Genomic DNA, 25,927 nt, shown 5'->3' on the forward strand with positions numbered 1-25,927 from the left:
TTTAAACATAATCAGTGGAGAAAATGAGAGAGGAAGAAAGACCAATTGAAGTTCTATACCCAAGTGTTACACTGCAATAATATTGTTTTGATACCATCTAGTTTGGTCTGAAATAACTGCATTGGATGCCATCTGTTTACAAGCACAGGTATTTCTTTGCTGTTTGTTGGCTGGAAATAGCTAACACCTGGCAAAAGAAGTGATTGCTGTTACGTCTTACATCTAAAGAAAGCATTGAGGAGTAATTGTGGTAGCCAGTCACTAGCAGCCAAAGAGAAGAATGAGGAAGTGGAGGACTTAAAGGTGCCTTTGAGCTATCTTCTGCCCTGTCCTGAGTCTGATGTAATTCTGGACAACTCAGAGAGTTGTTTGAATTACAGGAACCTGTGTTTTCCACAGCTGTAGAATCAGCACAGTGCTGTGTGGTGTGCTTCCCAAGGCATTTAAAATGAAACAAAAGGACTGTTACCCTTGGGGTTTGCACCCTGCAAATATTATTCCAGCTACATCCAGGTGACCCTGTACGTCATAACATCTCTTTTGAGCCTGTTTTGAGTGACTGGAGAAGCTGCTGAACATCTATCTTCATATTTCATCCGTTTTCACTGTTTCTGTCCATCACTTAAGTTTTAATTTACAAAGAATGTTAAAGATTCTCTGACTGTGTAAGGTATAAAATTGGCCACAGACTAAAAAGATGTTGATTGCTCAGCTGGATTTTTGGGATTTGAACATTTTAGTTAAAATGCCAATGAATCTCTACATAATCATCCCTAGTTGTCAAAATAACCTAGGCCATTATACAATAGTTGAAATATTTGCAATGAAGGTTCCCAAATTACCTTTTCTGCAATTAATGTAAATAAGACCTTGATACAAACCTCTGTGAAGTTATTAGTCATGACAACATTGTTCTGTGTGCCATGTGCAGCTTCCAAACAAAGCAGAGAAGTCATTTGCACTTCTCAGGTGTTCTAGTGTCTGCTCTTTCCTTGCTCTCTCAGATGAGTGCAGTGTTTGTGAAAAAAAGTGGCCAATGCAGTGATAAATACAGGCCCAGGACCACAGTTGCCCAGTCCCACTGCTGAGCTTCACCAGTGCTTTTTGTCCTCCCTACCCTGAGGAAGTCCAAGAGAGGGCTGTTGCTCTTGTAATAGACTCCCTTAACTCTTTCTCAATAAGTTTACTCTGTGGCTTTAGTTTGCCACCTTTTCTGTCAACTTCAGTCTAAGCAGTTTTTTGGCTGTATTTTGTTGTTCTTTCCTCTTTTGGGGTATACTGCTGTGGGAAAGTGTTGCAAATAGAACCTGCCACAGTTAGATGTGAAAGCTGTCACACCAAACAGCGAGGATACTTTCCTCATTTACTAACTTGCAAACTTAGGTAGCAAAGCCAACAACACCCTGCCAAAAAGAGTTTTTCCAGTGTTCTGATGTTTTTCTTCCCTTGCTTTTAATTAAAACTCTTGATACAGAAGTATCCAGAAGGCAAATCCTATCCTAGACTGCATCAAGAAGAGTGTGGCCAGCAGGGCAAGAGAGGAGATTCTGCCCCTTTGCTTTGCTCTGCTGAGACCCCACCTTCCAATCCTGCCTCCAGTTCTGGTGTCCCCAGCATAAGACAGACATAGAGCTACTGGAGCAAGTCCAGAGGAGGCCACAAAGATGATCCAAGGGCTGGAGCACATCTGCTATGAGGATAGCTGGGGTTGTTCAGCCTGGAGAAGAAAAGACTCTGGGGGGACCTTAGAGCTGCCTTCTAATACCTGGAAGGATCCTATGGCAATGCTGCAGAGAAACTTTCCATAAGGGTGTCTAGCAATAGGACAAGGACTCTGCACCTGTCCTTATTGAACTTCATGTTTTACTGTTGATTTTGTACTTCTAATGAAACAGTAAAAAGAGCATTATCTAAACTTCAATGCCTAACATTTTTGCATTGCTTGGATAATTGCACTACAGCTTCTCACATTTCCTTCTCCAATTCTCTTCTGCAGCTGACATAAATGTGGACATGTCGAAACCTTTGAAAGCAAATCTCAGCTTTGTCAAACTTGATCAAATAAACCACTTTTTGAAGAAAATCATAACCAGAAATGATGTTGAGCCCAGGAAGGAGGCTGTTCCATCTGGTGGTGTTATTCCAGAGGAGGATATCTCTTCGTTGCCCAAACACTCCAGTGCCATGGATTTGCTCCCTGTAGCACACACCAGTGCTGCACAAAAGGCTTCAGTTCAGGAAAGCTTGTGGCAAGCCCTTTCCTGCTTCCAGAAGATTTCCATTCACACTGTGCAGATGGTTGTTTCGATGGAAACCATCCCACATCCCAGTAAACCTTCTTTGTTAGTCTCTTTATCAAACCTCAGTGGGAGCCTGAATATTAAAGGTGGACATAAAACTGCAGGTAAGAGTTTTTTGAAAGTTGGAAGTGCTGCTGATGTGTGCCAGTGGTGGTTTAGGAACTGTTTTAAAGTGTGGGCATTGAAGGGAACTCCTTTAGCTGACATAGAATCACAGGATGGCTTAGACTAGAAAGGACCTCAGAGATCATCTGCTCCAACCTCCCCACCATGGGCAGGGACACCTCTTTTAGTCAAATCAATAAGGTGGTTCATTTGCATGACATGGAGATGCACCAGATGTAGGCATCTGGCAGAGTAGCTTTCAAGTTAAAATGGTCTGTAGCTGAGAGGAACAAGTTGTAAGCCAAGCAAAGTGGTGATTTATTCTTTTTTCATCAGAAATATTTATCCTCAGGCCAGCAAGTTTCCGTGCTTTATTGTTTTAAAAGTTTAAAATGAAAAATAAAAGGTCCCTAGGCCATGAAAGCCTGGAAGTGCTGGAGCCTGAAGCTCCTGATTTATCCATAAATAAACAACAGTGCGGGCAGGAGCAGTGCCTGCGTTCCCACACTTTTCCAACTGGATTGCAACCCTAGCACAGAGAGCACTGCAACTGAGTAAAAGGCCTTTCTGCTGTCCTTTAAATAGTTCTGTGTCATAATCCTCTTTCCCTCTGTCACTTTCATTCTATCATTTGTACATCATCCATCCCACAGTTCATTCTGGTGTCCACAGCAAGCTTCAATATCTCAAAGCCAAGCCCCTTCTGTCACTGCACTCTAGAGCAGTTGGCAAACTCCATGGTGTGTAATCACTTACCCTGAAGCTTTTCATCAGCTGGGAAGGCCATACCTTGCCTTTCATGATAAACCTCAGAAACATTTGCCATTGAAGGTTTGTTTCTTGATTCTTCTGGAGGTCTGAGGAAGCCAATCTTTATTTTCCATGTCACAAGCTATCCATGAATCTTCAGCCTGTTTCTAGTCTGCCAGGCACTGTTAAGTAAAGCAGTGCTGATGCTGAATCTAATGCAAATGGAAATGAGTTAGTCTGTATGAAGAAGTTGCAGAATCAGGCAATAAATAGAGGTCAACAGGCTCTTTTCACATTTCTTTCCAGTTAAAGTTACCTTACCTTTGCTTTATGAAAAGGCAAATATATGTGTGGGGGTGGGGGGTTGCATGATGTTGTGATGATGCAGTAAATTGGTTTAAGTTACAAGAAGTGTGAGGGACACACTTAGGCAAAACTGATTGAAACTGTCGGAAGTTCTTTGAGTAAATTGTTTGGGGTTTTATTTAAAATTCTTAATTTGAAACTAAAGTGCTGACAGTATCCAAAGTGGAAATTATAACTTCAGGAAAGAGGCTACATTATTCACTGGGAGGGAAATGGTGTTCTGATGAATCTGTGGTGATTCTATGATTCTAATCTCATGCTAAATATGCTTCAGAAGAACACTACAGTTACTAACTGGAATTGTTTTCTTTTTACAAAGAAATTACGCAAGTGAAGTCTTTTTTTTTTTTCTTTTAAGTGTAGTATCTATGTCTCAGGAGCAAGGAGTACTTAAATCTGTCAGTCCTTCACTACTTTCCTTTTTACAAACAGTTTTGTAGATCAACCTTTGGAGCTGAACAGGGTTAAAGTCAGAATTTTAAAATTTTTTTTATGGAATGAAACTAATACACAAATACTTCCCCATGACTTTGATTTTACAGTCAAGGAACTATGGGGACCATCTGCAGCAGCTGCACTTTACGAATTATTTGCTGAAGCAAACTAAGCACAATGACAAAAGTAGGCATCTCAGATGTACTGTTAAACAGAGGAAGAAAAAGGAGCATTGCTCGCCTTTTGTACAGCGCAGACATCTGCTGTACAGATGTTATTAGACAGAGGGGCTTCAGATACAATAATTGTAGAAAATTTTCATTAAAACCTCAACAATTTGCACTTGTTTACTTGAATCTGCATAACTCCCCAGTGAGACAACATGATACACTTGGGATTTCTTTGGTTCTCACTAGCTTTCTCTTTGATCCTTTTTGATGTGCTGACTTTAATAAACACAGCTAAAAACACTGGTCAAAAACATCATGGAAAAAACTACAAAGGGACAATTATAGCAGTAGAAACTCCTCTAATCCTGTACTTACCCAAGCTATTTTTAGTGAAATAGGGTTTTTTTACACATTTTATGTGACAGTGTTTTATAAACAGTGTAAACGAGCCCTTTTCCAGATGAGATTTCATGGAGGAGATGGAAGTTGGTTTGTAAGGAATCCTCTTTGCTAGGAATTATTTAGCAAAAAAAAACCCTCACAGGGATGTGTTGTTGGCATATTTCCTCCCTAATGGGGGAAAACAGAAGTGCATGACCTTCTGTAATGCCTTGATTTGTTTTTAGCTGAAATGAGGACAGAAACTTGCCATAGAACTTTCTTTTTAATGATCAGTTTTCCTTCCAGAGTTACTGATGGAAGCTGGCAGCCTTCTGGGTTAACTTCTTTTTATGAATTTCTTACAAGTGCAGGAAGATGTAGCTTCTGGAAAAGAGAGGGGAGAATTCATTGCTTTGTTTCACTATTAACCAAATAAATTGTAGGTGTTGAACGCTCATACTGCAGTTGTGTCATATGAAAACATCTCCATGCTCAAATGAAAACAACCCCAGCATCAGGACACAGAGCTGTTGGAGTGAGTCCAGAGGAGGCCACAAAGATGACCCAAGGGCTGGAGCACCTCTGCTGTGAGAATAGGCTGAGGGAGCTGGGGTTGTCCAGCCTGGAGAAGAGAATATTCCAGGGAGACCTTAGAGCTGCCTTCTAGTACCTGAAGGGATCCTGCAGGAAGGCTGCAGAGGGACTTTTCCTGAGGGTGTCTAGAGATAGGACAAGGGGGAATGGTTTGAAGCTGAGGCAGAGGAGGGTTAGACTGGAGCTTAGGAGGAAGTTCTTTGGTACCAGGGTGACGAGACTCTGGAACAGGCTGCCCAGGGAGGTTGTGGCTGCCTCCTGCCTGGGGGTGTTGAAGGCCAGGGTGGATGAGACCTTGAGCAGCTGAGTCTAGTTGAGAGGTGTCCCTGCCCTGGTGGGGAGGTTGGAGGAGATGATCTCTGAGGTCCCTTCCAACCTGAGCCATTCTAGGATTCTATGATTCATTTCTACATGTCCTGCTGCACTGTTACACAGCCTGAGAGATTTATAGACATTAAATTTTCCAAAGATCATAGAGAGAATTCCCCAGCCCTTTATCCCATATACAGAGATGACTACTTTTTAAATATTGGGGAAAAAAAAACCCAAAACATGATTTCAGTGCATGGTAATTGCAATTACTTTTACTAAACCTGAAAGATACTGCATACATTAGGTATTTACAGAAAGTACTGAAAGCTGAATGTAGCTATTAATTGGTGTGGAGCAAAGACCAAACTTCACTTTGTTGCTAACTGACTCAAGAAATTTCTGCTAAGGCGTTGTCAAAGCCTTTGGATGCTGCAGATATGCAAGTTGGCCCATGGGGAAATAAAGCATTAAATTAGATATGACTACCTAAAATAATATGCAGCAGTAAGAAGCCTTTTACAACACCCAGAAGACCTTTGTCACTTACAGAAAGAAACAGACACTCTTTCCAACACTTGAACAATAGGAAATTAATTCTTTGCCAGTAAAAGCCAGAGGACAGACCAAGTATTGAAGTGACCACTGAGGATTGAGGTGGAAGTGCAGCTTGTAGACACCTATACAAATCACTAACAAACCTTAATGAATATTGGGTGTGGGCATCGGGGTCCTGTCAGATTTGACACCACGTCACAAGTAGCTTAAACCCAACACTCAAGCAAAGGTGGAGACCTCATCAGGTCTCTAACATCCAGGATTTTATTTGTCATTTTGGCATCCCCTGCAAGCGCAAAAGAAAGAGTAAAAGGGGATTATCCTGACAATGAAATGAGTTACTGAATCTTGTGATAATGAAAAGCAGAAGAATTCTAATTCCTTTCTATAGTCCCCGAGGTGGAGGTGCGTTTATAGTGCTGCAGGAGTAGAATGTAGGAGGGAAGAACAGATGGCCTAAAATCCATGAAACAAGACACCACCTAATCCGAGGACTGAGCACCACTATTAATCCTGGTCAGATTCCCTACTGGTACATTTTAACAGGCTTCAGAATTGCTACTGATGAACTAGCATGTTCGCTCAGGGGAGAAACGAAGTGAGCTGTGGGCTTCGGTTCAAGGCAGTGTGCATTAATTTTGTACAACTGCTGTTTGAATAACTTCACTCTACAAAGCAGACTCCAAATGAAATGCAACTCAGAGCAAATATGATTTGGTTTGTAATGTCTTCAGCTTTTATTGCATTGATTTTTGAGACTGGAATTTCTTTCATGTGAATCCCAGCACTGTATGTAGCAGTAGTAAGGGTGACAGTGTTTTCATGGGAGTCAGTTCTATAGACAGAGAACAGTGAAAGCTGAATGTGTGCTTTGTGTATTTGATGCTTTTGGTGCAACCCCTCCAGTTCAGTCTGCGTTTTGCAGTGTGAGGCACAGAACCCAGATATGAGGCATTATTGCCTGGTCTTGAGGACCAGTTCCATGAGCTGTTTAAATGGTTGATGTACTGGCAACATGATCCTTCTTTTTCTATGGCCAGAGAATGTTTAATGGCATGAGATCACCAGCTTGCTGCCTAAACAAGAGCTGCAGTTCCTTCAGAAGCTGAGCTTACTGCGGCCACACGTTCCCACACTGTGCCTTCTTCTTGTTCTGTTACTCTAGGAGCTGTTCAGTGAGTTGAGTCAGGGCATTGATCTGTCTGAAAACTCGTCCAACAGGAAAGAAAAGTTTCCAGCAAGATCTCCTTCTTCAGGTGGCTTGCTGGAAAGATATAGGTTATTGCCTGTGCTGGCACAAAAGAGAGTTCAGTAGGGAAAGGAGGGAAGGGGAGGAGGATTGAAGGGAGGAGGTGACTGGAACATAGGAGACCAGATCTGGTCTGGTCTTAATCCTGGGGAACCATATCCCAAGAGTACAGGAAAACCTGTTCAGGTTGTGTGGCCTCGGTATATCTGTCAAGCCTTGGACTTCCACAAGCACAATTCACTGAGTTACTGAGCTACAAAAACCTCAAGTGCTGCCAGGCACTATCTTCAGGATGGTCATTTATAAAGAAAAGTTACACCTTCAGGGGTTCATTGCCTGTTTAGTTTATTAAAGCAGTTGAAATGCAATTGAGCAAAGAGCAAAGAAGCAAGAGACTAAAGCTGTAATTGCAATTCAGACTTGTGGCAATTATATGGGGCTACCTTCTGAGTGGCAGCCACTATTTAGAAATGCTTCATTTAGTGTGCAGCCATTCAGTGGCTGAGCTTTCAGTAACACCAAGCATCTACAACTTTCTAAATCAGGGATAGTTGTAGGTACCAGCTACCTCCTGAAAATAACCCAAAGTGTGCAACCAACCACCTAAAATTAAGATGTGGAAATACAGAGATGTTTGTGGAGTTTTTTTAACTGGAGAACCTCTCCGTGCCCATCTGTGAAGCTCCAGTGAGAATGTTTAGCCACTTTGCTGAAAACTGCTGGTAGCTAAAAATGTTTATGATACAAGAACCAAGTATTGCTCGTGTCACTGTGGCACTTAGCTTTGAAAGCTGGGCTCACAGGTGCATAAATCACTGTTTTTTGTTATTTCCCTTTATGCGTTTTTCTCTGCTTAAATAGAGTAAGATAAGGCAATATAGTGTTTAACAAACATATTCAGAATTATTGTGTCCCAAAAAAGCCTTGACTGAAAATTAAGATCCCTTTAGCTCTTAACTTTATTATGCCATCTCTGATCGGGCATCAAAAAATCCCAAGTTACCAAATCACCAAATGAATTGAGGTACTTCAGCTAGTTAGTATGCAGTAGTGTAATGAAGATGATGTACCTGCCCAGTTACTCTTGAAGGGAGATGAGCTCATTTCAAATAGATAACCATCTCTGACTTCTCTTCTGATTCATCACTAACCTGAACTCCATTTGAACCTTGTTAGACACAAAACAAGCAGGATTCCTGGCCCAAGCTATAAAATATAATTAAGCCCTTTTGAAATGATGTGTAAAAGAACATAGCTTTACCCCCACTATAACTACTACCACCACCACAACCAATAAAGTTAAATCAAGCACTGCCTGTAATGGATTAAAATAATAAATGTTCCTGGGTTTTAGTGTTTGAAGTATTTGAAGAAAACAGGCTCCCAGCAGCCAGGACTGCTGAAGGCATGGGGACATTTATTAGTGACGAACTCAAGGGTTTGGCCTGTTTAAGATCATTGCTTTCTAGTTACCTTGTGTTACACATCTCCTGTTTTTAGAGAGTCCACATGTGTCCCCATGTAATGCTGAAACACTGTCTGTCACTAAAGAGCAGTTAATTGGTAATGTGTAGATATTGTTCTCCTGGGGAGAATGAACTATCAGGAGATTCAGCTCCACACTAATGAGAAATGCAGGGCTGTCAGTGGGCTAACTAAATCTCTCCTGGAGAATTGTCCTTTACTACATCTCACTATTTGTTTGCTGCTGCTTGTTTCCAGACTTGAAGCAATTATTGGCTGGCTGTTAAACTGACTGCAGTATTTTCCCTCTAATTATTTTCATAGCTTGGTCGCCCTTTCCTCTCAGAAGCAACTTCACAGAGGATACCTGCCCTCAGAGCAGTGTAACTGTAGTGTAACTACTCATTGCATCAGAGATCTGCATTTTGCTTAATAGGAAAAAAAGTGGATAGATAATTGTATCAATATATTAGGTATAATAGCATGCTTATGTTTGCAAAGCTTAGTATCTTGGGCAACTTCAAACTAGCTGCTGAATTTGCAAATGTGAAGAGTGAATGCTCAGATTATTACCTTAGTAATGTGGGACATTAAAGCAGGGGGCAGTAAGGAAACCCACTCACTAATTAACCTTCAGCAGCCAGACTGCATGGAAAGACCATGGGAGAGTCTCTCTTTCTTCTCAATTCTTGCTGTATTTATTACAATGCTTGTGTTTCCATTTCCTTAAACTTTCTTCCCACATACAAGTTTGCCAATTAAAATCATGTATTGGGTGACAGTGCAGTGAACCAAGCAGGACTCTAAGGAAGAGCAAACGGACAGAGCATAACAGAAAGGGAAAAACCTCCTGCTACATTTCCACTTGTTTCATTTGGAGCTGATTCAAATATCAGTGTTTTAAAATGTTTCTGAGAACAGGCAGCCCATAGTTAGTGTCAAAGTGTTGTCTCTGCCTTTATGTGTGAACCAGGAGGAGTAGCAGGATTTCTTAACACCTGCTTTGCCCAAACACAGTGTGGTTGGTACTGTAAGGCAAGGCTTGTCTGGGTTGTGTTGGTTGCCTTTATTAAAAGATGCAAAGCTCTTTTCTTTCTAGACACACAAACAGGATTGTGCACACAAGGAGGTTTCACAAACAGGGACCCCCCTATGATTAGCAAATGCTAATATAACTGTATTCTAGTTATGTATAAACCCCAATCTATTGTAGTACTCAGATGCTAGGAGAGTACTAGTGTACTAGTGTACAGGATCAATGTTAGCATCAAGTCTCTACTGACTAACACAAGGAAGATGCTGGGATATCAACTGCTGTCCTTCTGTGATTTTTCTTCACTATTCTCTTGTAATGATCTCCATCTTCTGACATTTCTGAGCAAGTTCACTTGTTGATGCAACCAGGCAAGTGCCAGCCTTTTGTTCAAACCCTGCTGCATTATTCCAGCTGTGTCAAAACACCTAGATGCTCCTTCTGAGCATGTGTCATCCTGCCGGGGGTGTGCAGAGGCCTGCTCTAACTTGTGTTTTGCTCAGCTAGCATGGCAGCCTGTTGTGGTGCTCTCGTGGGTCTGCCTGCAGTCTGGCTGCATTTTTTAAACATTGTCCAAAGCAAGAGCTTCACATTGATTAGTCCAACCTGACCCATTCTGTGATCTCAAGCTCACTTGAAATGGAGGCTTTAATCTGCTTAAACTGAAGTTAGAATTCAACATTAGTAGTTTGTGAAAGATGCGTGAGAGGACTGACTGGAAACAATGTGTGAGAGGGAAAAAAACAGGGAGAATTGTTTTGCATCTTCACCTCACTGAGATGATTGCTTTAGTCATGGCAAAAGCAACTTCACCAACTGAGCATATACTTTGGATCTCAGTATGTCTTTAGCTGTCTTCTAATAAACTTCCCTCTACTGCATGTTGGTATTTCTTTATTCCCATTAGGATGTGAGAGTATTTCTTTTTGAATGTCATCCTTTTAGGATTTCCATAATAATGGTACCCTATAGAAGGTTCTCTCAGAGCCAGAGATCTCTTTATTTACTGTTGCCTTTTAGGGTTGGTGCATACTTTGTGAGCTTCATTTGTTTTCTTTAAACTTTCTCAAGATGCTACTTTGTGCAAGTTTGTCTTAATGCTCTTTCCATTTTTCTTTACTAAGGGTACAGTGGGTTTTATACTGAAGGTCACCTAGCAGATAAAACTTCTAGGAAGGAGGAGGCTGTGATCCTCACCTGTACCAGATCATTCTGGTTGCAGCAAGAAAAAGAAAAATCTCTCATTGAATTCCTGAGCTTTTGCTGGTAATTGTAGGACACAGTCCATAAATGTGTCTTGTGATATTTCATTCATTTAAAATTTGCCAACACTTATTTTTAACTCTGTCTTCATTTCCTATTGTTTACACGGTGTTTGAGCAGGGCACTGCTGGTTTTGAAGCAGCAGTATTGTGTGCTGAGTGCTCAGTTCTGCTTCTGAGCCGTTGGATAATGTGGAGCTTTTTGTCCTTTGTGGAGCTGAGATGATAACAGAAACATTCTGCGAAGCATAATCCTTCCAAGTGTAATCCCAGGGAAGGAAAACATAAATAAAACCACTTGAATTCTGACATGCCTTTTCCCCCTTTGTTTTTTCTGCAACTTGGCACATATTGCAGGAAAACCATAGAATATTTCTGTATGTTGCAGCATTGTGCAATAGTTACTGCGAATCTCTCCTCTTTAGAATCAAAACTTCATGTAGAGTATAAACCAGATTGAATTTCTAAATATTGCAGTGCCTCTTAAAATAACGAGCCTGAGCAGAGCAGGGTGAGCCCTGCTTGTAACAACTCTTGTTTGGTTTAAGACTCATGTGAAGCTGCTTCATTCCCCAGTCTATGGGATCAAGTCTGAGCCAGTACCAGAAGGAGGTGTTGGTGTTCAAGTGTCTTGATTATCACTGAAGTCCAGTGTCAAAAACCCACTGAACAATTTCTGGCCTGAGGCCATACCCAGGCATTCAGAAGCCAGCCTAAATATCTCAGAGCCTAAAACCCCTTTCCCAGGTGGTGACAACAGTGCTGCTGATTGGCATGGGATAAAGGTTCACCTAAGCCCTTCATCATTCTTGGAATAAACTCCAAACTTCTCAAGGGAGAGATTTGTCTCGTTTGTGGTTCCTGCTCGGGTTGGATACAATTCAACGCCATTACCACTGTGGGGACTGTTGGACCACCTTCCTAGTGGATACTGGAGGTGAAAACAAAACAAAACAAAAACCCAACAGAAAGCATATAAATTTCCTTCTACTGTCTATAATATATGTCAGTATTGTGAAATCCTAACTTCCAGGATCCGTACAGACAGCTTTCTGGATACTAGAAGAGATCCACAGAACAAGTTTTACTGCCTGTATTTAAGCAGAGAGTTGTGGTTTTGTGGGATTTTTCTACCAGCCAATGTATGAAAATATAAAATGGAACTATACCTTGAAATATCTTTGTGTAAGCCTTAAGTGCTTCTGAGTCTTTTGCCTTTTGTAAATATCTAGTTTCATTAGAAAAATAAACTGTTGCCATTGTAAAGTATGGTGACATTCAGTATTTAGAGTGTTGACTCCAAGTACAAGCACCAGAAGAGAAGAAAGTGAACCCAGCTTCAGCTATAGCACTCTTTGTGTAAGTACAATGTACTTACAATGAACTAGAGATGTTCAATGTGATCTGCTTTATGAAATGGTCACCTGCAGCAGGTTGAATTCACACCAGCAGTGTCATTTCTAGATGGTGTTTCTTTCCTTAAAATGTTTGTCTTTAAAGAGGGTACCTAAGTTCTGGCATAAACCTAACCTGTTGTCACTTCTAGGGGTTATAAAGCTATGTAAAGTGCAAATGGTTATGATGTGAAAAGTTTGGGTTAAACTGGGTTTTGGTAAGCACACATTATAGATTTTAGGTTGCAGTAATTCCCTTGAGTTCAGGGCCAGGCTGGATGAGGCCTTGAGCAGCCTGGTGTGGTGTGAGGTGTCCCTGGCCATGGCAAGGGGGTTGGAACTGGATGATCTTCAAAGTCCCTTCTAACCCAAACTATTCTATGAATCCCTGAGTTACTTGAATTCCAACATTACCTTTCTTCTCCTCCTAAGCATTCTAACATCTAGCAGGCCACTATTTTAGAATAACTGACCTGAGCAAAAGCAGAGAAAATAATTTAAAATAGCTGTTTCCTATCAGTTCAAAATATAATCAAGTGAAGCAGCTCTTCTTTTCTTAATATAGTCTTCTGAATGTTATATTTTAATGAAAATTGTCTCTTCTCGTTAACCTGATAATGCTCACATGTAAAAAGTCACCATGCTTTGGCAAATAGTTCTTTGTACAGGAATGTGCAAGTGAAATAGCTGCTTCAGAACTGGAACATTGTATAAAGTGTGCTCTGTAGTGTTGGAACAGCAAACCAAAAAAAACAATAAAAATCAGAGATCTTGTGGCCTAACTGTGATGCTCTTGTTTGGAGAGGAGAGCAATTGCCCACACAATTATTTTCATGGCAGTCAGTGTGACTGCTTGTGTGAGTAACTGCTTGCAGGCAGAGATTCCTGGCCTTGTGGTAGAGTGAATTCAAGAAGTAAGCACATAAATGTTGGGAGAATAATGACCAGTGGGATTAATTGCTTCTCTTTCTTTTTAGGAATCCATGGATCATCTTTTGTCCTTGACATAAAAGATTTCCTGCTTAAAACAAGTCTCAAAGAAAGAGCCAGATCCCTGATGGGCCCTTTTTGCTGCTCTCTTAACGTGGAAGCCAAGTGGTGTAAGCACAGTGGTGACCCTGGCCCAGAGCAATCTGTTCCAAAAATATACATCGACTTGAGAGGAGGGCTGCTGCAGGTCTGTATAAGATGCTTCTGGTCTGCTCTTGGGCTGGGCTGGCTTTGGGTGATTGAGATTTCAGAAATAAATTGCATGAAAGAAACGTAGAATCACAGAACGGCTCAGGGTGGAAGAGACCTCAGAGCTCATCTCCTCCAACCCCCCCACCATGGGCAGGCACACCTCTCAACTAGACTCAGCTGCTCCACACCTCTCAACTAGACTCAGCTGCTCCACACCTCATCCATCCTGACCTTGAACACCCCTAGGAAGGAGGCATCCACAGCCTCCCTGGGCTGCCTATTTCAGACTCTCACCACCCTCATACTGATAAACTTCTTCCTAAGATCCAGTCTAACCCTGTAAAGCTTTGCAGCCTGCAAAAGCTCATTGTGCTTGTTTGGTTTGTGGGGGTTTTATTTTTTAAAATAAGTCTCTGTTCTTTCATGTAAAACTGATGATTGAAAAGTTGTGTCCAGGGTTTTGCTTGGTGTTTGGTTCTTTTCAGTACTGCTTGTAGCTGGATGTGTGTTTGTCCCTGAAAACTGCTGGATCAAATTACTAACACTTCCTATCTAGGACCCTGTTCTGATGCCTGTGTGTTTGTGAGCTCTGTATCTTCAGTGCCTCAGGGTAGCTTTAAGAAATACATATCCTTGCTTTTTAAACTTACACCAATTTCTCAGGAGACTAATTATAAACTTGTTTCTAGCAATTAATACTCAGGTTGCTATGCTGTCCTCTCCTTTTTGGATGTGCACACAGCTTGAAACCAGTCCAAGAGGCATTGGAGTTCTTGAAATGAAAAATAGGTTCTTGTGGGGCTTAAACAAGTGGGCTTTATGATATGTCTTGTTTTAATTATTTTTATTGTATCATCAATACACACCAAATGTTTTAAAATAAATATAGCAATGAAGCATAGAAAGCACAAGAAGGAGATTTTGACATTTAGTCATTAGGTCTCTTCCCAGAGCTGGCATTAGAAGTTCTTAAAACCACAGCACTGGGAATGGGGCTAATTGAATAAGAGTAATTTTTTATTATTATCTCTGAATGGAAAAATAATCAGTTAGTTTCTCTGCTTCTTTTATACTTGTTATTCACAGGTACTGCTGGGCTGACTACCTCTACATGTTGTTACTCATAAAAAGGGTTTGGTTTTGTTCCCAAAATGTTAGGCTTTTGACAAGGACCAGAAAAAAAAAAAAGCCTAAATCTGAGAAAGCCATTTATTATTGGAGTATATTCTGGGATAATTAGCTTTTGCTGAATACAATGAAGTATTTGGTCTGTCAGAAGAGATCTGAGAATGCTGACAAAAGCATTAACAATTATGCTTCAAGTTAATTCATTTAATGCTAACAATTTTACCAGCTCTAAACATGACCTCATCTTCTCCCCCTGTTAATTGGTATTGCACCTCCTGGTCTGTGAATGTTGTAGTTGGAGTAGTGTTGTAATGCAGGCAGCTCTGGATCTCCAGCTGCCTAAAAATAAAATTAATGCAAGTGGGAGAAAAAAAGCCTTTCTCCCTCCTCTGGGCACTGGGGCCTCTGAGGTCAGCTTAGGTGACACAGAACTCCTTTGACATGGTGATTAGTACGAGTTTTTAATAAAATTTTATATTGTTTTTTAAGGTTGATATTGTTTTTTAGAATATTTGTTGATAGTAGAATATGAGAGATTGTTAGTGGTGTGAAATGAGATATTGGTTTACTAGGGGACTACGAAGGGGACCCTAAACAGCCCATCCCCCAACACATCAACAACAAACGTTCTGATGCCCTAGGGAACTCCAGGTGCCAGAACCCGCTCCGTCCCACAGCAGTCCAAGAAACATTCTGGTACAAGAAAAAAAGCCAGGGACCATCCATACGCAGTCCGGGCCGGTACACGTCAAACCCAATCAAGCCAGCCATATCCTACCACTCCCTAACTTCCACCACATCATCAAAAAATACAACCGTGAATCCACACTAGACCACCCCAAGGCCCCAAAGGCCACAGATATACAGAGCCCCAAAGGCCCATAAACCACCTCCCAAACCTCAGGCCAAACCGTTCCACATATCTTGCAACAGCATAATCACCCCATAGGTAAAACCTACTAAACTAAACTATCACAAAAAGCATGAACGCAAACCCAACCGACCAAACAGCCAGCCAAAACAGCCCCCCCCCAAAACCTGCATATCCCCCCTAAATAACACAATTCTCTCAAGCAGGAGTTTGATTTGACAAAAGCTGTTCAGAGCTGGGAGAGAGGAATGGCTGCTTGCCTTTCATTGTGCTATAAAGTGCATGAATCTTCTGGACTTTGGGTTCCAGTTGCTGTGAGATACTTTTCTATATTTCTGGTTTAAACTTCAAAGAACTGTTAAACCTCACTCTGAGAGTTTGCAGCATATCCAATTCATATATTGTACATACTCACTATTTCTGTTTGAGATGATCTTTGGTATGCCTTTTTTTGCTGTGTCACTTACTTTTTAATGCATTCCACTTTTGGAGCAACAAAGTCTTTGAACAGTTTAATCCTTGCATCTTTAAGGGTTTTATTTGTCCTGTCTTAAACCACAAAACCTCTCTTGCCTATTACTTTTAAGATCTAGGCTCTCCTAGGCAGCATCAATATCAATTGTAAGTGGTAAGAATGAATGCTTTCCTTAGAATGATGAAAAGAACAAATTTACCAAATGGTTTATAGAGGGTTTTCTGTCTTTCTTGTACTTGGTTTTCACCTCAAGGATACTTGCAGACAATGAAGATGTATGCAGAGCAGGCTGAAAGCCATGCATATTTCCTATTGCTTTGAAGAAGTTCTTTTTTTTTTTTTCCTTCAAATATCACTGAACATTTGTATGCAATGGCTTTGTCTCTTCTCTCTCTTCTTTTTTTTTCCTTGAAAGATTTTCTGTGGTCAAGAGCATTTGAACTGTTTAGTTCTTCTCCGAGAGCTTCTGTGGCAGTATCTGACTGAAAAGGGCCATGCAGAGACTGTGACATCTGAACATACACGACACCCTTGGTTCTCTATGGAAAGGAACCAGGCCTCCAGAACTGAGCACACCTCTGATGATCTGAGAACAGGCCTGTTCCAGTATATACAAGATGCAGGTAAAAAGAATATTGTTTCTCTCTTTTTTTGAAGTTCTGTAGTAAGTATAGTAGTAAGCGAGGAAAGATTACCAGCCTCTTGCAATGAGGAACTACGTTTTGGTGAGAAGTGGTGGAAAAGACATCTGCTAGGCCAAAGAAAGAACACTTTTCTTTATTTCTTTCCATTAAGCTGTAATCTTTTAGAAGCCAGGGAAACTGCTTTTTTGTTTTCCCTCCTTTTGATCCTGAGGAGTTTAGTTTTAACTGCTTTAGTCTCATAAACCAGCATGTTTCTTTCTAGAAATCATACAACAGATTCTAGCTTTCTTTTGCTTGACAGAAGCACAAAAGCTGCCTGGTGCCTATGAAGTTGTCTTTTACAATGAAACTGAGGACAGTCCAGGAATGATGATGTGGAGGTATTCAGAACCCAGAGTGCTCACTCTTGTAAGGATTAATCCTGTTCCTTTTAATACCACGGAAGACCCAGATATTAGCACCGTTGACCTTGGAGATGTTCTTCAGGTGGGTAATGTTCTCTGCTTTCATTAACAGAAGAAAACAGTTGTACAGTGAGTATTTTTAAACTTAGGTTTATTAAAATTTCATTTTCTATGAAATCAGTAGGAGATAAATGCCATAGCTCAGGCATATCTTTAGTTTTTAAACTACTGCTGCAAACATTTGAGCCGCTACCTGTAAAGCTTTTCCATGGTTTGCAGGCATGCAGAGCTTTTATTCTGCTTCCTGTGCTTTCCTGGTTTCATCCATCCATCTTTACTTTAAGACGTCACTTGGTTTGAAACATGAGGAAAGACCTGCTTTGGAAATGCCAAACTGCCAGTGGAATGACTGAACTAATATCTTCAATCCAGCTATCCTGTCCTGTGGCTGTGATGGCAGGTGGCTGTAAGATCAACAGGGCAGAAAGGGTCTGCTTTGTGTTTGCTTTGAGCGAGCTGAAATGGGCAGTAAAGGTTGGCTCTGTGTGATCAGGGCAGCATCCCTTCAAAGGATGTGCTGAGTGCTGCAGTGGTGTGACTGACTGCCCCCAAAAGAGACCACACCTCACAATTGCACCAATCCTCATCTCTGTGCCCCAAAATAGACCACACCTCACAATTACACCAGTCCTTACCTCTGAGGCTTTTTGCTTTCTAACATAGGCAGGTACTTGCATTCGCTCCTGTCTACTGTAATTAATCTGTATAAATTAATTTACTCCTTTTCTACCTACTTTAAGATCAGTTTTAATTTTGTTAATCTCAGTTTCCTTTTTGTATTACAAATTGGATCTGTCATTGTTTTTTATTTCAGTCTGCTTGTTAATTAGAATAGTGTCGTGAGTCAGGGGAAATAAATATCTCCCAGTTCTTCCTATTTGTTCAGAGCTGCTGAATCACATTTCATTATTGCCATAGCCTTAAAAATCACTTCTAAAATTGAATTATGCACCAATATGCTTTGAGTTATGGGTAAGTGGGATTATCTCCTCAGATACATGGAGTAATGTTATTACCATGCACATACAGTTAGTGAGATCATGGAAGTGTCCTGCCAAGTTCTTTGCCCTCTGGACAGCCAAATGTCAGCTCCTTTCACTTCTATGAAAATTAAAATTAAGTGGAAAAAAATCAGCTCCACTTGGCATGAGGATTGAATCAAAGATCAAAACTCTGTTACTCTGTGCTGCCTTGATGACCCCATTAGCTTGCCATGAAAGCCAGCAATTTGCCTCCTTTCAGGATGGCATTTTCTGGTCGCAGCACGCCAGGCTTTGCCTGTAATTGCATTAAGCTCCATTATGGATACCAGACATCATGGATGGTGTGACCCTCTGCAGGGGGGAACAGTGGCTCATCAAGTGGGCATCCACAACTGGACTTTAGTAGCACACACATTCTGCTGCTTTCTGCTTCTATGCTGCAGTCAGAACAGAAGGTAGCTGCAGTCCTCTTTCATTTCCTTTGTGTTTGCTTTGGACAGTAAGGTATAAACCTAGCAGGTGCTGTCAGCTTCTCCTGCTCTCCATGTAATTCCTAAGATGTGCAGTTGATCCTGGACATTGACTGCAGACAGCTCTTTCCATCAGTCTCAGTTTAAGTTTGTGGTCAAGCATCCCTGTACACCTTCCCTCCATGATGCTTTTTTACGTGGCACACTCTTGTTAAGGGCTGTCAATTTTGTGATTAATTAATTAATTCTTATTAACCCTTTTGTTATTACTTTGGGCTTTCAGTTACAAGGAAGAGGTGAAAGATCCCAGCCAAATTAGAGGACATCTATTACAAAACTGTGCTCTTGGGCATGTGGAGTGCAGAAATGCCTGCAGTAGAAGCTACGTTTTGGTAGCGGGCCGTTCATGATATCAGCAACTGTTCCGTGGCTGATCCCATTGTCTGGAAATGACCTTGTACCCATACAGAGCAGCTCTGCAGACTGTAGTTGAACACCCATTTTAAAGAGGGGCACATGATTGGTTTTTATTAGTCTGCCATTGATATGTTGTGAAATAAGTATTGTAGAGTCAATTTTCACATTTTTTAGTAAACTACATTTACCAAAGACTCATCTCAAACTTCTCATTTCAATTAATCAGGAGGCCTTTCCTCACAGAGTCATGGAATCCTAGAATGGCTCAGGTTGGAAGGGACCTCAGAGCTCATCTCCTCCAACCTCCCTATCATGGGCAGGGACACCTCTCAACTAGACTCAGCTGACCTTGAACACTCCGAGGAAGGAGGCACCCACAACCTCCCTGGGCAGCCTGTTCTAGAGTCTTACCACCCTCAGACTGAAGAACTTCTTCCTGAGCTCCAATCTAAGCCTGCTCTCCCTCAGCTTCAAACCGTTCCTCCTTGTCCTGTCTCTAGACACTCTTATGAAAAGTCCCTACAAGTGTTCTCTCAATCTCTGGGTTCAGCAGTCTTTGAGGTAACTGCTATTTATTTGATGAAACATCTTTAGACTTCCCTGGTGCCACCTCTTTATTTTTTAGGGAGTTCCTGTTCAGTAACATAAGGTATTTCTTATCCTCAAGTGCTCAAGCCACTGTCTGGCATCAGATCTAGCTCTTTGTGACCTGGGGACTCTTATTTTACTTCCTTTATGTCTACACCTCTGCTGAGATCTTTTCTGAATATACCTCCTCAAGACTATGTCAGTTTATAGAGGATGGTTTGCAAGTTCTCACTAATGAAGAACACAAATGGCCATGGATTGAAAAGGCAGAGAAGAACAAATTTGTCTAAATAAAGTGCTCATATAATGGGTAACACTCCAAATTCTGAGCTCTGGTTTATTTAAGCAGCATCACCAATACAGACTTAAGATCCTTTCTCTTGGGCTGTCACCCAGTCAGATGCAAGCTGCTGAAACTTTCAAGACAAAAGGAACATAATCTATGGCATTTGTTCATTTCTCCATAGGAAGTTAAAATATCTCCTGAACAATAACCCTGATAGGCTTTTGTATCTGAGGATGTTTCTCTTTTGTACCTGCCAGGGTTGCTGTTGCATGCAAGTGTGGCCAGCGTTAGAGCAGCTGATGCAAAGATGAACGTGTGCTGAGTTCTCTGGTTTTGGCTTTCTTCTTTAGATAGTCTCCCAGTAAACAGAGCACTTACTCCTGGCTTAGAAAAGATTAAATTAACCAAATCTCAAGGTCTGCTGAAGAAAATTAGGGCAGTGAGTACAGTTCTGAGGTTACAAGGGCTTAACTGAGATTTAATAAGGAAGGACGAGGTAAATAAAACCACTCTGGTAAAATTCCCCCAGAAATGTCTTTTAGGAGAACAGAAAATACTTCCAACTTCAGAAAACCTTTCTGTTGCATTGCCTTACATGCTTGTGCTGTTTAAATAAAACATTTGCAGACTCTGCAGGCTGGAATCTGATTTTTTCAGCACTGTCAGCCAGTAAACAGTCATTTTCTAACACCCTGTGGTTGTTTAAACAGTGGCTTAAGGGAGCATGAGCTTAAGAATGAGTGACATTAGACCTACTGTACATCATTATTTGAGGAAGGATTTGACATGACAGTCAACAGGAAAAGAATTATGATAAATGTCAAAGACATTCATTTTTCCTTTTAACAGAGAACACCTCATTTTTGGCTGGCTCTACTTCCTTTTTACTTTTCATTCCCAGTTGGGACTACAGCGTTCAGCTGGGCATTTGAGAGTCTGGGAAAAGAGCTTTTTGGAAAACCACAAATTTTATTCATGTTTGATTTATTTCTTACATTCCCAAAGCAACAACTATTTTGGAGATGCAGATGATTTGTGTGAGACAGGTCAGTGATTGAAGTTCATCATGGTATTAGATAATAAGCTTTAAAGTTCAACCATGCTTCTTGATAAATCTTCCAGTTTGCAAACGTTTGAATCTCCTGTCAGCACTGTCCTCAAACAATCAGACTTTGGGGATGGATGGCAAAATAATTTGTATAGCTGTTGTGAATTGTTCAGAAAGCAAATTGGGTACTCTGTCTGGGATTTTGCCTTTTCAAGCTTACATTTCTTGTTAATTCTACCTTTGGATGTTACTCAGAATGACTGCAAGCCATGCTGCTGCTATACATGGACTGTACACAGTGGGTTTGTGACCACTCTACCGTGTGAAGATCTGCAGCTGTAACAAGCTTGAAACAAAGCAATCCAGACTCTTACTGAGTCTGTCTGATCATGGACTAGAGCTGTAAGGAGTGCCTTTTATTCTGCTGTAGGAACAGAAGTCAGGAGAAGCAGTGTTTACATCCATGCATGTGTACAGAAACAGATGCAACTCATCATGTAAGCAAGTGGTCTGTGCAAGAGGGCTGTAGGCTTGCTTGTAGCTGGAGCCACTTACACCTCAGCCCATCTGGCTGCTGGGCAGCCTTGTGCACATGTTTTCCATAGTTAAGGCTGTGACTATTAATGATTAGCATTGTCTTAGTTTTCTTGCAAGGAAGGAAGTAGGGGCTAAAGGAGTTGCAATGTAACACAGCGAGTCTTAAGCAGATGTTGAAACAGAGCCCATTCTCTTTAGGAATTCCAGCTTTAAACATCATTTGTGAACTTCCTTGCCTGAGAGTAGGATTATCTCAGACTTTACTGTTTTGTTGCTGTATTTTGTGTGTGTAATCTTAATCATTTTGTTGTGTGATCTCAGTGTTTGCTGCGTCAAGATGAGGCTGTATCGTTTGACCTCCGGTTCTGCGCGGTCTGCAGGGAGTTAAAGCGTAACTTGTGGGGAATGTTAATGGAAGTTGTGCATAATTTGCTTGTGCATCACACTGAAATTTACCCTTCGGGGTTACTGAGCCAGTGAAAATTCCACTGGGAGCCAGAGGACTGATGAAACCATCAGATTATCTTAATGACAGATTTACACCCTCCTCGTGTTCTGTACTTCCAGAGTTTGGAAGTCTGCTTTATGAAACTTTGCAAACCCAAGGCCTTCCTGCTCTCTGCTGATCTAGTGGCACCTCTTGCTTTGCTGTGCTAAGAATATATGGTCAAAATAGCCTGTATACAGAAAATTGCATAGTGCCTCAGTTATTAATGGACTTCTACCCTCAGTCCCAGAGGCAATTGCATTTCAACAGCATAGTGCTTGCGTTATTAATAAGTGCTGAAGCTTAGAAAATGAAAAGTTTTAAATAAAATGTGAGAGATTGTTCCTGTATCAGAAGAAGAATAAGGATGTTGCAAGAAGTAGCTATGTCCCTAATGTTCCTCTCTATGTACTTCTGTTTCTCAATACTTGCAACAAGAAGTGAAGACCTCAATAAATTAAATGCTGCTGCTTTTGCTATTAGAGAAGCAAATGGTCTTCACAGCAACTCAGTCTCAAGATGAACAACAGTTAGTAGTAAAAAAAATGAGTTTGACACTTGATAGCACCGCATATATCTTAATGTTTAAAAACATGAAGTCTGCTGTTAGAGCACAGTGCTGATCTGTGCTTCCTTAACAAAAGTTGTTAGTGTGTTTAGAGTCAGTTTTCCATCAGGAAAAGAGCCAATGTCTGTGGCCAGATTCCATTACTGTACACACCTGCATCTGCTCTGAACCTGCTGGTCTGATAAATTGATAAGATAAGTTGGTCACATGTTGTTTTAGAAAGGCAAAGAACATAGTTTCTAATAAAAGAATGTGACATATTTCTTCTAAAAGGTTAAAAAGCATTTCTCAGGGCTCTTAAATTACCATACTCTGATACCAAGGGAAAATAAAACCTGGGCTTAGAGTCTTGTTTGTACTTAGAGGGCTTTCCGGACAGGAAGGCAATCTTGATGCAATCCAGTAAGCCACAATACCAGTGGGGCATTACAGGTGAAAAAAGTGCAGCTGTACCCCTCACCACAATGTATTACAACTGTACACTGGAATATTTCCTGTACAGAAACAGGGCTTGGTTAACTTTGTTTCCCAAGAGTAGATCACATTAAAATGTTATAAAATCATGATTTCCTGCATTTGAATGCTTGTGGTTTCTCAACTGGTTCCAATATTACAAAGGGTTTTTTATAGCTTCTATTAGTTGAAGATGTATAGAAGCCTTTTTCCAAAGTCAGCTAAAAGGCAGTTCTGTATTTTTGAAGAACAGTTTCTCTCAGAAGACAGAGGGTTTACTTTCACATCTCTTTATTATAACCCTATTTAATATTTATTTTATAAACTCAGTGCAGATGTAAATTTAAATAAAATTAAATATCCTAATAGGGCCATAAATAAATTGGTTAAATGGAGTTAGAAGAGATGGGGTGGATGTTATTACTCAGAAAGCAAACCAGTAGTTATTACTCAGCCAGAGACCTCAGGATAGGTAAGGGTAAAAAGTTAAATTAAACAGATATCACATGTTCAGTTTTAAAGTGAGTATTCACAGTTAAATGTTCTAGCTTTAGGATAAAATTTGTTAAACCAAATTTAAGGAGAAGTAAAACAAATTCTGTGAAGAAATTACAGGGGATAATGTTGAAAAACTTCCCAGCTGTGGTATCTGATTATTCCTGAGTGTTGAAAATGTGAACCACATTAGAATAATTTTTACTTCCCAGAGATATGTGGGTACATGTACAAGTATAGAAACCCAGCAATATAAAGAGGCTAATCTGGGGGCACAGCAAATACTTTGTGCAGCCAGAATGTTAATGCTAGTACTGCTGCTAACCCTAGCACTACTGATATTTGCCTCACTTCTTACCTCGCTGGAAACCACTGCTTTGGGGTTTTTTTCTTTCTTCTTTTTTTTTTTTTTTTAATTCAACAAAAGGGAGAAAGTGGTGGTCCCTAGCTCTGCCAGGAGAGGCTGTTTTCCATACTGCTCTGATACACTCTTAGCCCTGAGGGAGGCTAAAACAATGTGATCCAGCATGCAGTTTGGTTTGGAGCATGCTTTCACAGTGCCAGGCACCTAAGAGAAACAGCAGAGGAGATGCTGAAGTGTCCTACAGCTGGCCACTGCTCAGCTTGGATTGTGGGTGGGATGGGAGCAGGCAGATTTCAGAGGCTTCAGTCTGTTTAATATGAATTTTCTTTTAAGCATAATTTCTGCATAATGTATTTTTCTGTGGGGTGCTTTTGCTATTTTTATACAAAAAGTATTCTGAAATCCAACTGCAAAGTGATGTTCTTGGTAGTTATTGCCGCAAAGTTTTGCCTAGTAGAAAACTGGATAAAGCTTTTTATTTCCTACTACTGCAACTTCTGTTCACCTAATGGGAGAATTGTGTTTGTAAGACAGTTGGCCCTAAACCAGTAGAAGCTCCTACTAACAGGATAGCTTCATTACAGAGCAATCAGTTTATTCATGCTCAGGAAGCTGGATTTAAATTCCCAGCATGGGCTGGCGTCTGACACGAAGTGCTAGTTTGTGTTGTGTTCTGCCTCTCCTTCACTTAGGTGGCCCTGCTTGAGCAGATAAAACACACACATGCTTCCTGTCTGCTGTGTGCAATTTCTTGTTACAGTAGTTGTTTCTGGAATAAGAATAACTTCATCTCCAAGAGGGAGCGCCCACCATCTGAGGGCCTGGGATCCAAGGAATAAACATTTCTTCTGCAGAAGCAGAAAGGGAGTCCAAAGGAAGCATGGCTCAGAGCAGCATTAAAGCACATTCTGTAACACAGCTGTTGGTATCTTTCTCAGCTGGACAAGATGCATTTTGCAGCCTAAGAGTTCTGCATGTGTACAGTTAAAGTTTGTTTTTGATACTGAGTTTAAACATTATACGCTCCAGTATTTAAGTAATAAAGCAGTGATTCTTTCAGCAGCCATAGGTAGAAGTTGCTGCAGGTTGCTGGAAGTATTCTTGCTTCATTATTTAAAGACTGGAGCATGTAATTTTTAAACTCAATATAAAAAAATTGGATTATTTCAGCTTTGTGCCCTGTACTTGAAGGGGGCAGGACTGGAACTGCCCCTCTGAGGCAGCTTCTCTCCTTCCTGTCAGAATCTGTCAATACACCATTTTCATTCTTCATCAGAGCTGTGTCAGGCAATTTTCAGATCTCCTGTGTCTCTAGTCCACAGCAGTAGAGAGAAAAAGGAGGAACCATCAAATTCTCTGCTTTGTTTTAAATCTATTTGTATTATTAACAGCTTTTCTGATAAGTACGTAGAGTTTAGACTATCTTCATCTAGCTTTTGCTTCTGATCTCTTGTTAATGATGCTGGAAAACATCACTGGACTGCTGATTTGCTCCCTATTGCTGTAATCATCCTTTTAAGCATAATCCATGGTTTTCTTGCAAAGCAGAACTTGGAGATTCTTGGTTAAGTCTGAGTCCAGGGTTAAATCTGAGTCTGTGGTTATTAAGTAATAGTTTTATGGTCGTGTAAAGTGCACAGGAGCTGTGCAGCAATGGTTCTGTTTGCATTTTACAGGTGAAGAGAAACATTACAATTAAAACTTTGAGAGCTTAGGAAAGAAAGCAAAAAGCTATGGAGAGGTGTGTGTTGAAGAAGCATGCTCATTGCTTAGCAAAGAAGTCTGTGGTTAGCTCTGCTTTGTTGGTGTTCAGTGTTACAGAGTCAGCACTGGACATCACATTTTCTAAGAGGTAATGGTTCTTTGAATTATAGCTTAGGTCTTATTCGAATATTCATGGCAAAAGTACCATATTTAATTCTACATATGGGGATTTCTTTTGTTGCAGCTAATTCACTTATTCCCACTGCCTATGACTCAGTTCTGGCATTAGAGCCCATTTCAGGCTTTCACAACTATTATTTTTGGCAGCTAATACTGCCCAGAGCTACCATCTTTCCTTAAACATATCCAGATCAGGCATTAGTAATAAGCCCC

General features: G+C 40.7%; 1 protein-coding gene across 2 annotated transcripts in view; it reads left to right on the plus strand.

The window, feature by feature from the left end:
* The window catches only part of VPS13B (vacuolar protein sorting 13 homolog B), a 316,612-nt gene that overhangs the window by 232,455 nt on the left and 58,230 nt on the right, over positions 1 to 25,927 (plus strand). The window contains exons 35-38 of one of the 2 annotated variants that reach the window (XM_054385615.1): positions 1,997 to 2,410; positions 13,348 to 13,547; positions 16,442 to 16,649; positions 16,972 to 17,156. In XM_054385615.1, coding sequence (XP_054241590.1) covers positions 1,997 to 2,410; positions 13,348 to 13,547; positions 16,442 to 16,649; positions 16,972 to 17,156 — 1,007 coding nt within the window. The remainder of the gene's footprint in view (positions 1 to 1,996; positions 2,411 to 13,347; positions 13,548 to 16,441; positions 16,650 to 16,971; positions 17,157 to 25,927) is intronic. The other variant, XM_054385616.1, reaches the window with a different exon arrangement.

This window comes from Indicator indicator, chromosome 12 (assembly GCF_027791375.1).
Source record: "Indicator indicator isolate 239-I01 chromosome 12, UM_Iind_1.1, whole genome shotgun sequence".
Classification (NCBI taxonomy): domain Eukaryota; kingdom Metazoa; phylum Chordata; class Aves; order Piciformes; family Indicatoridae; genus Indicator; species Indicator indicator.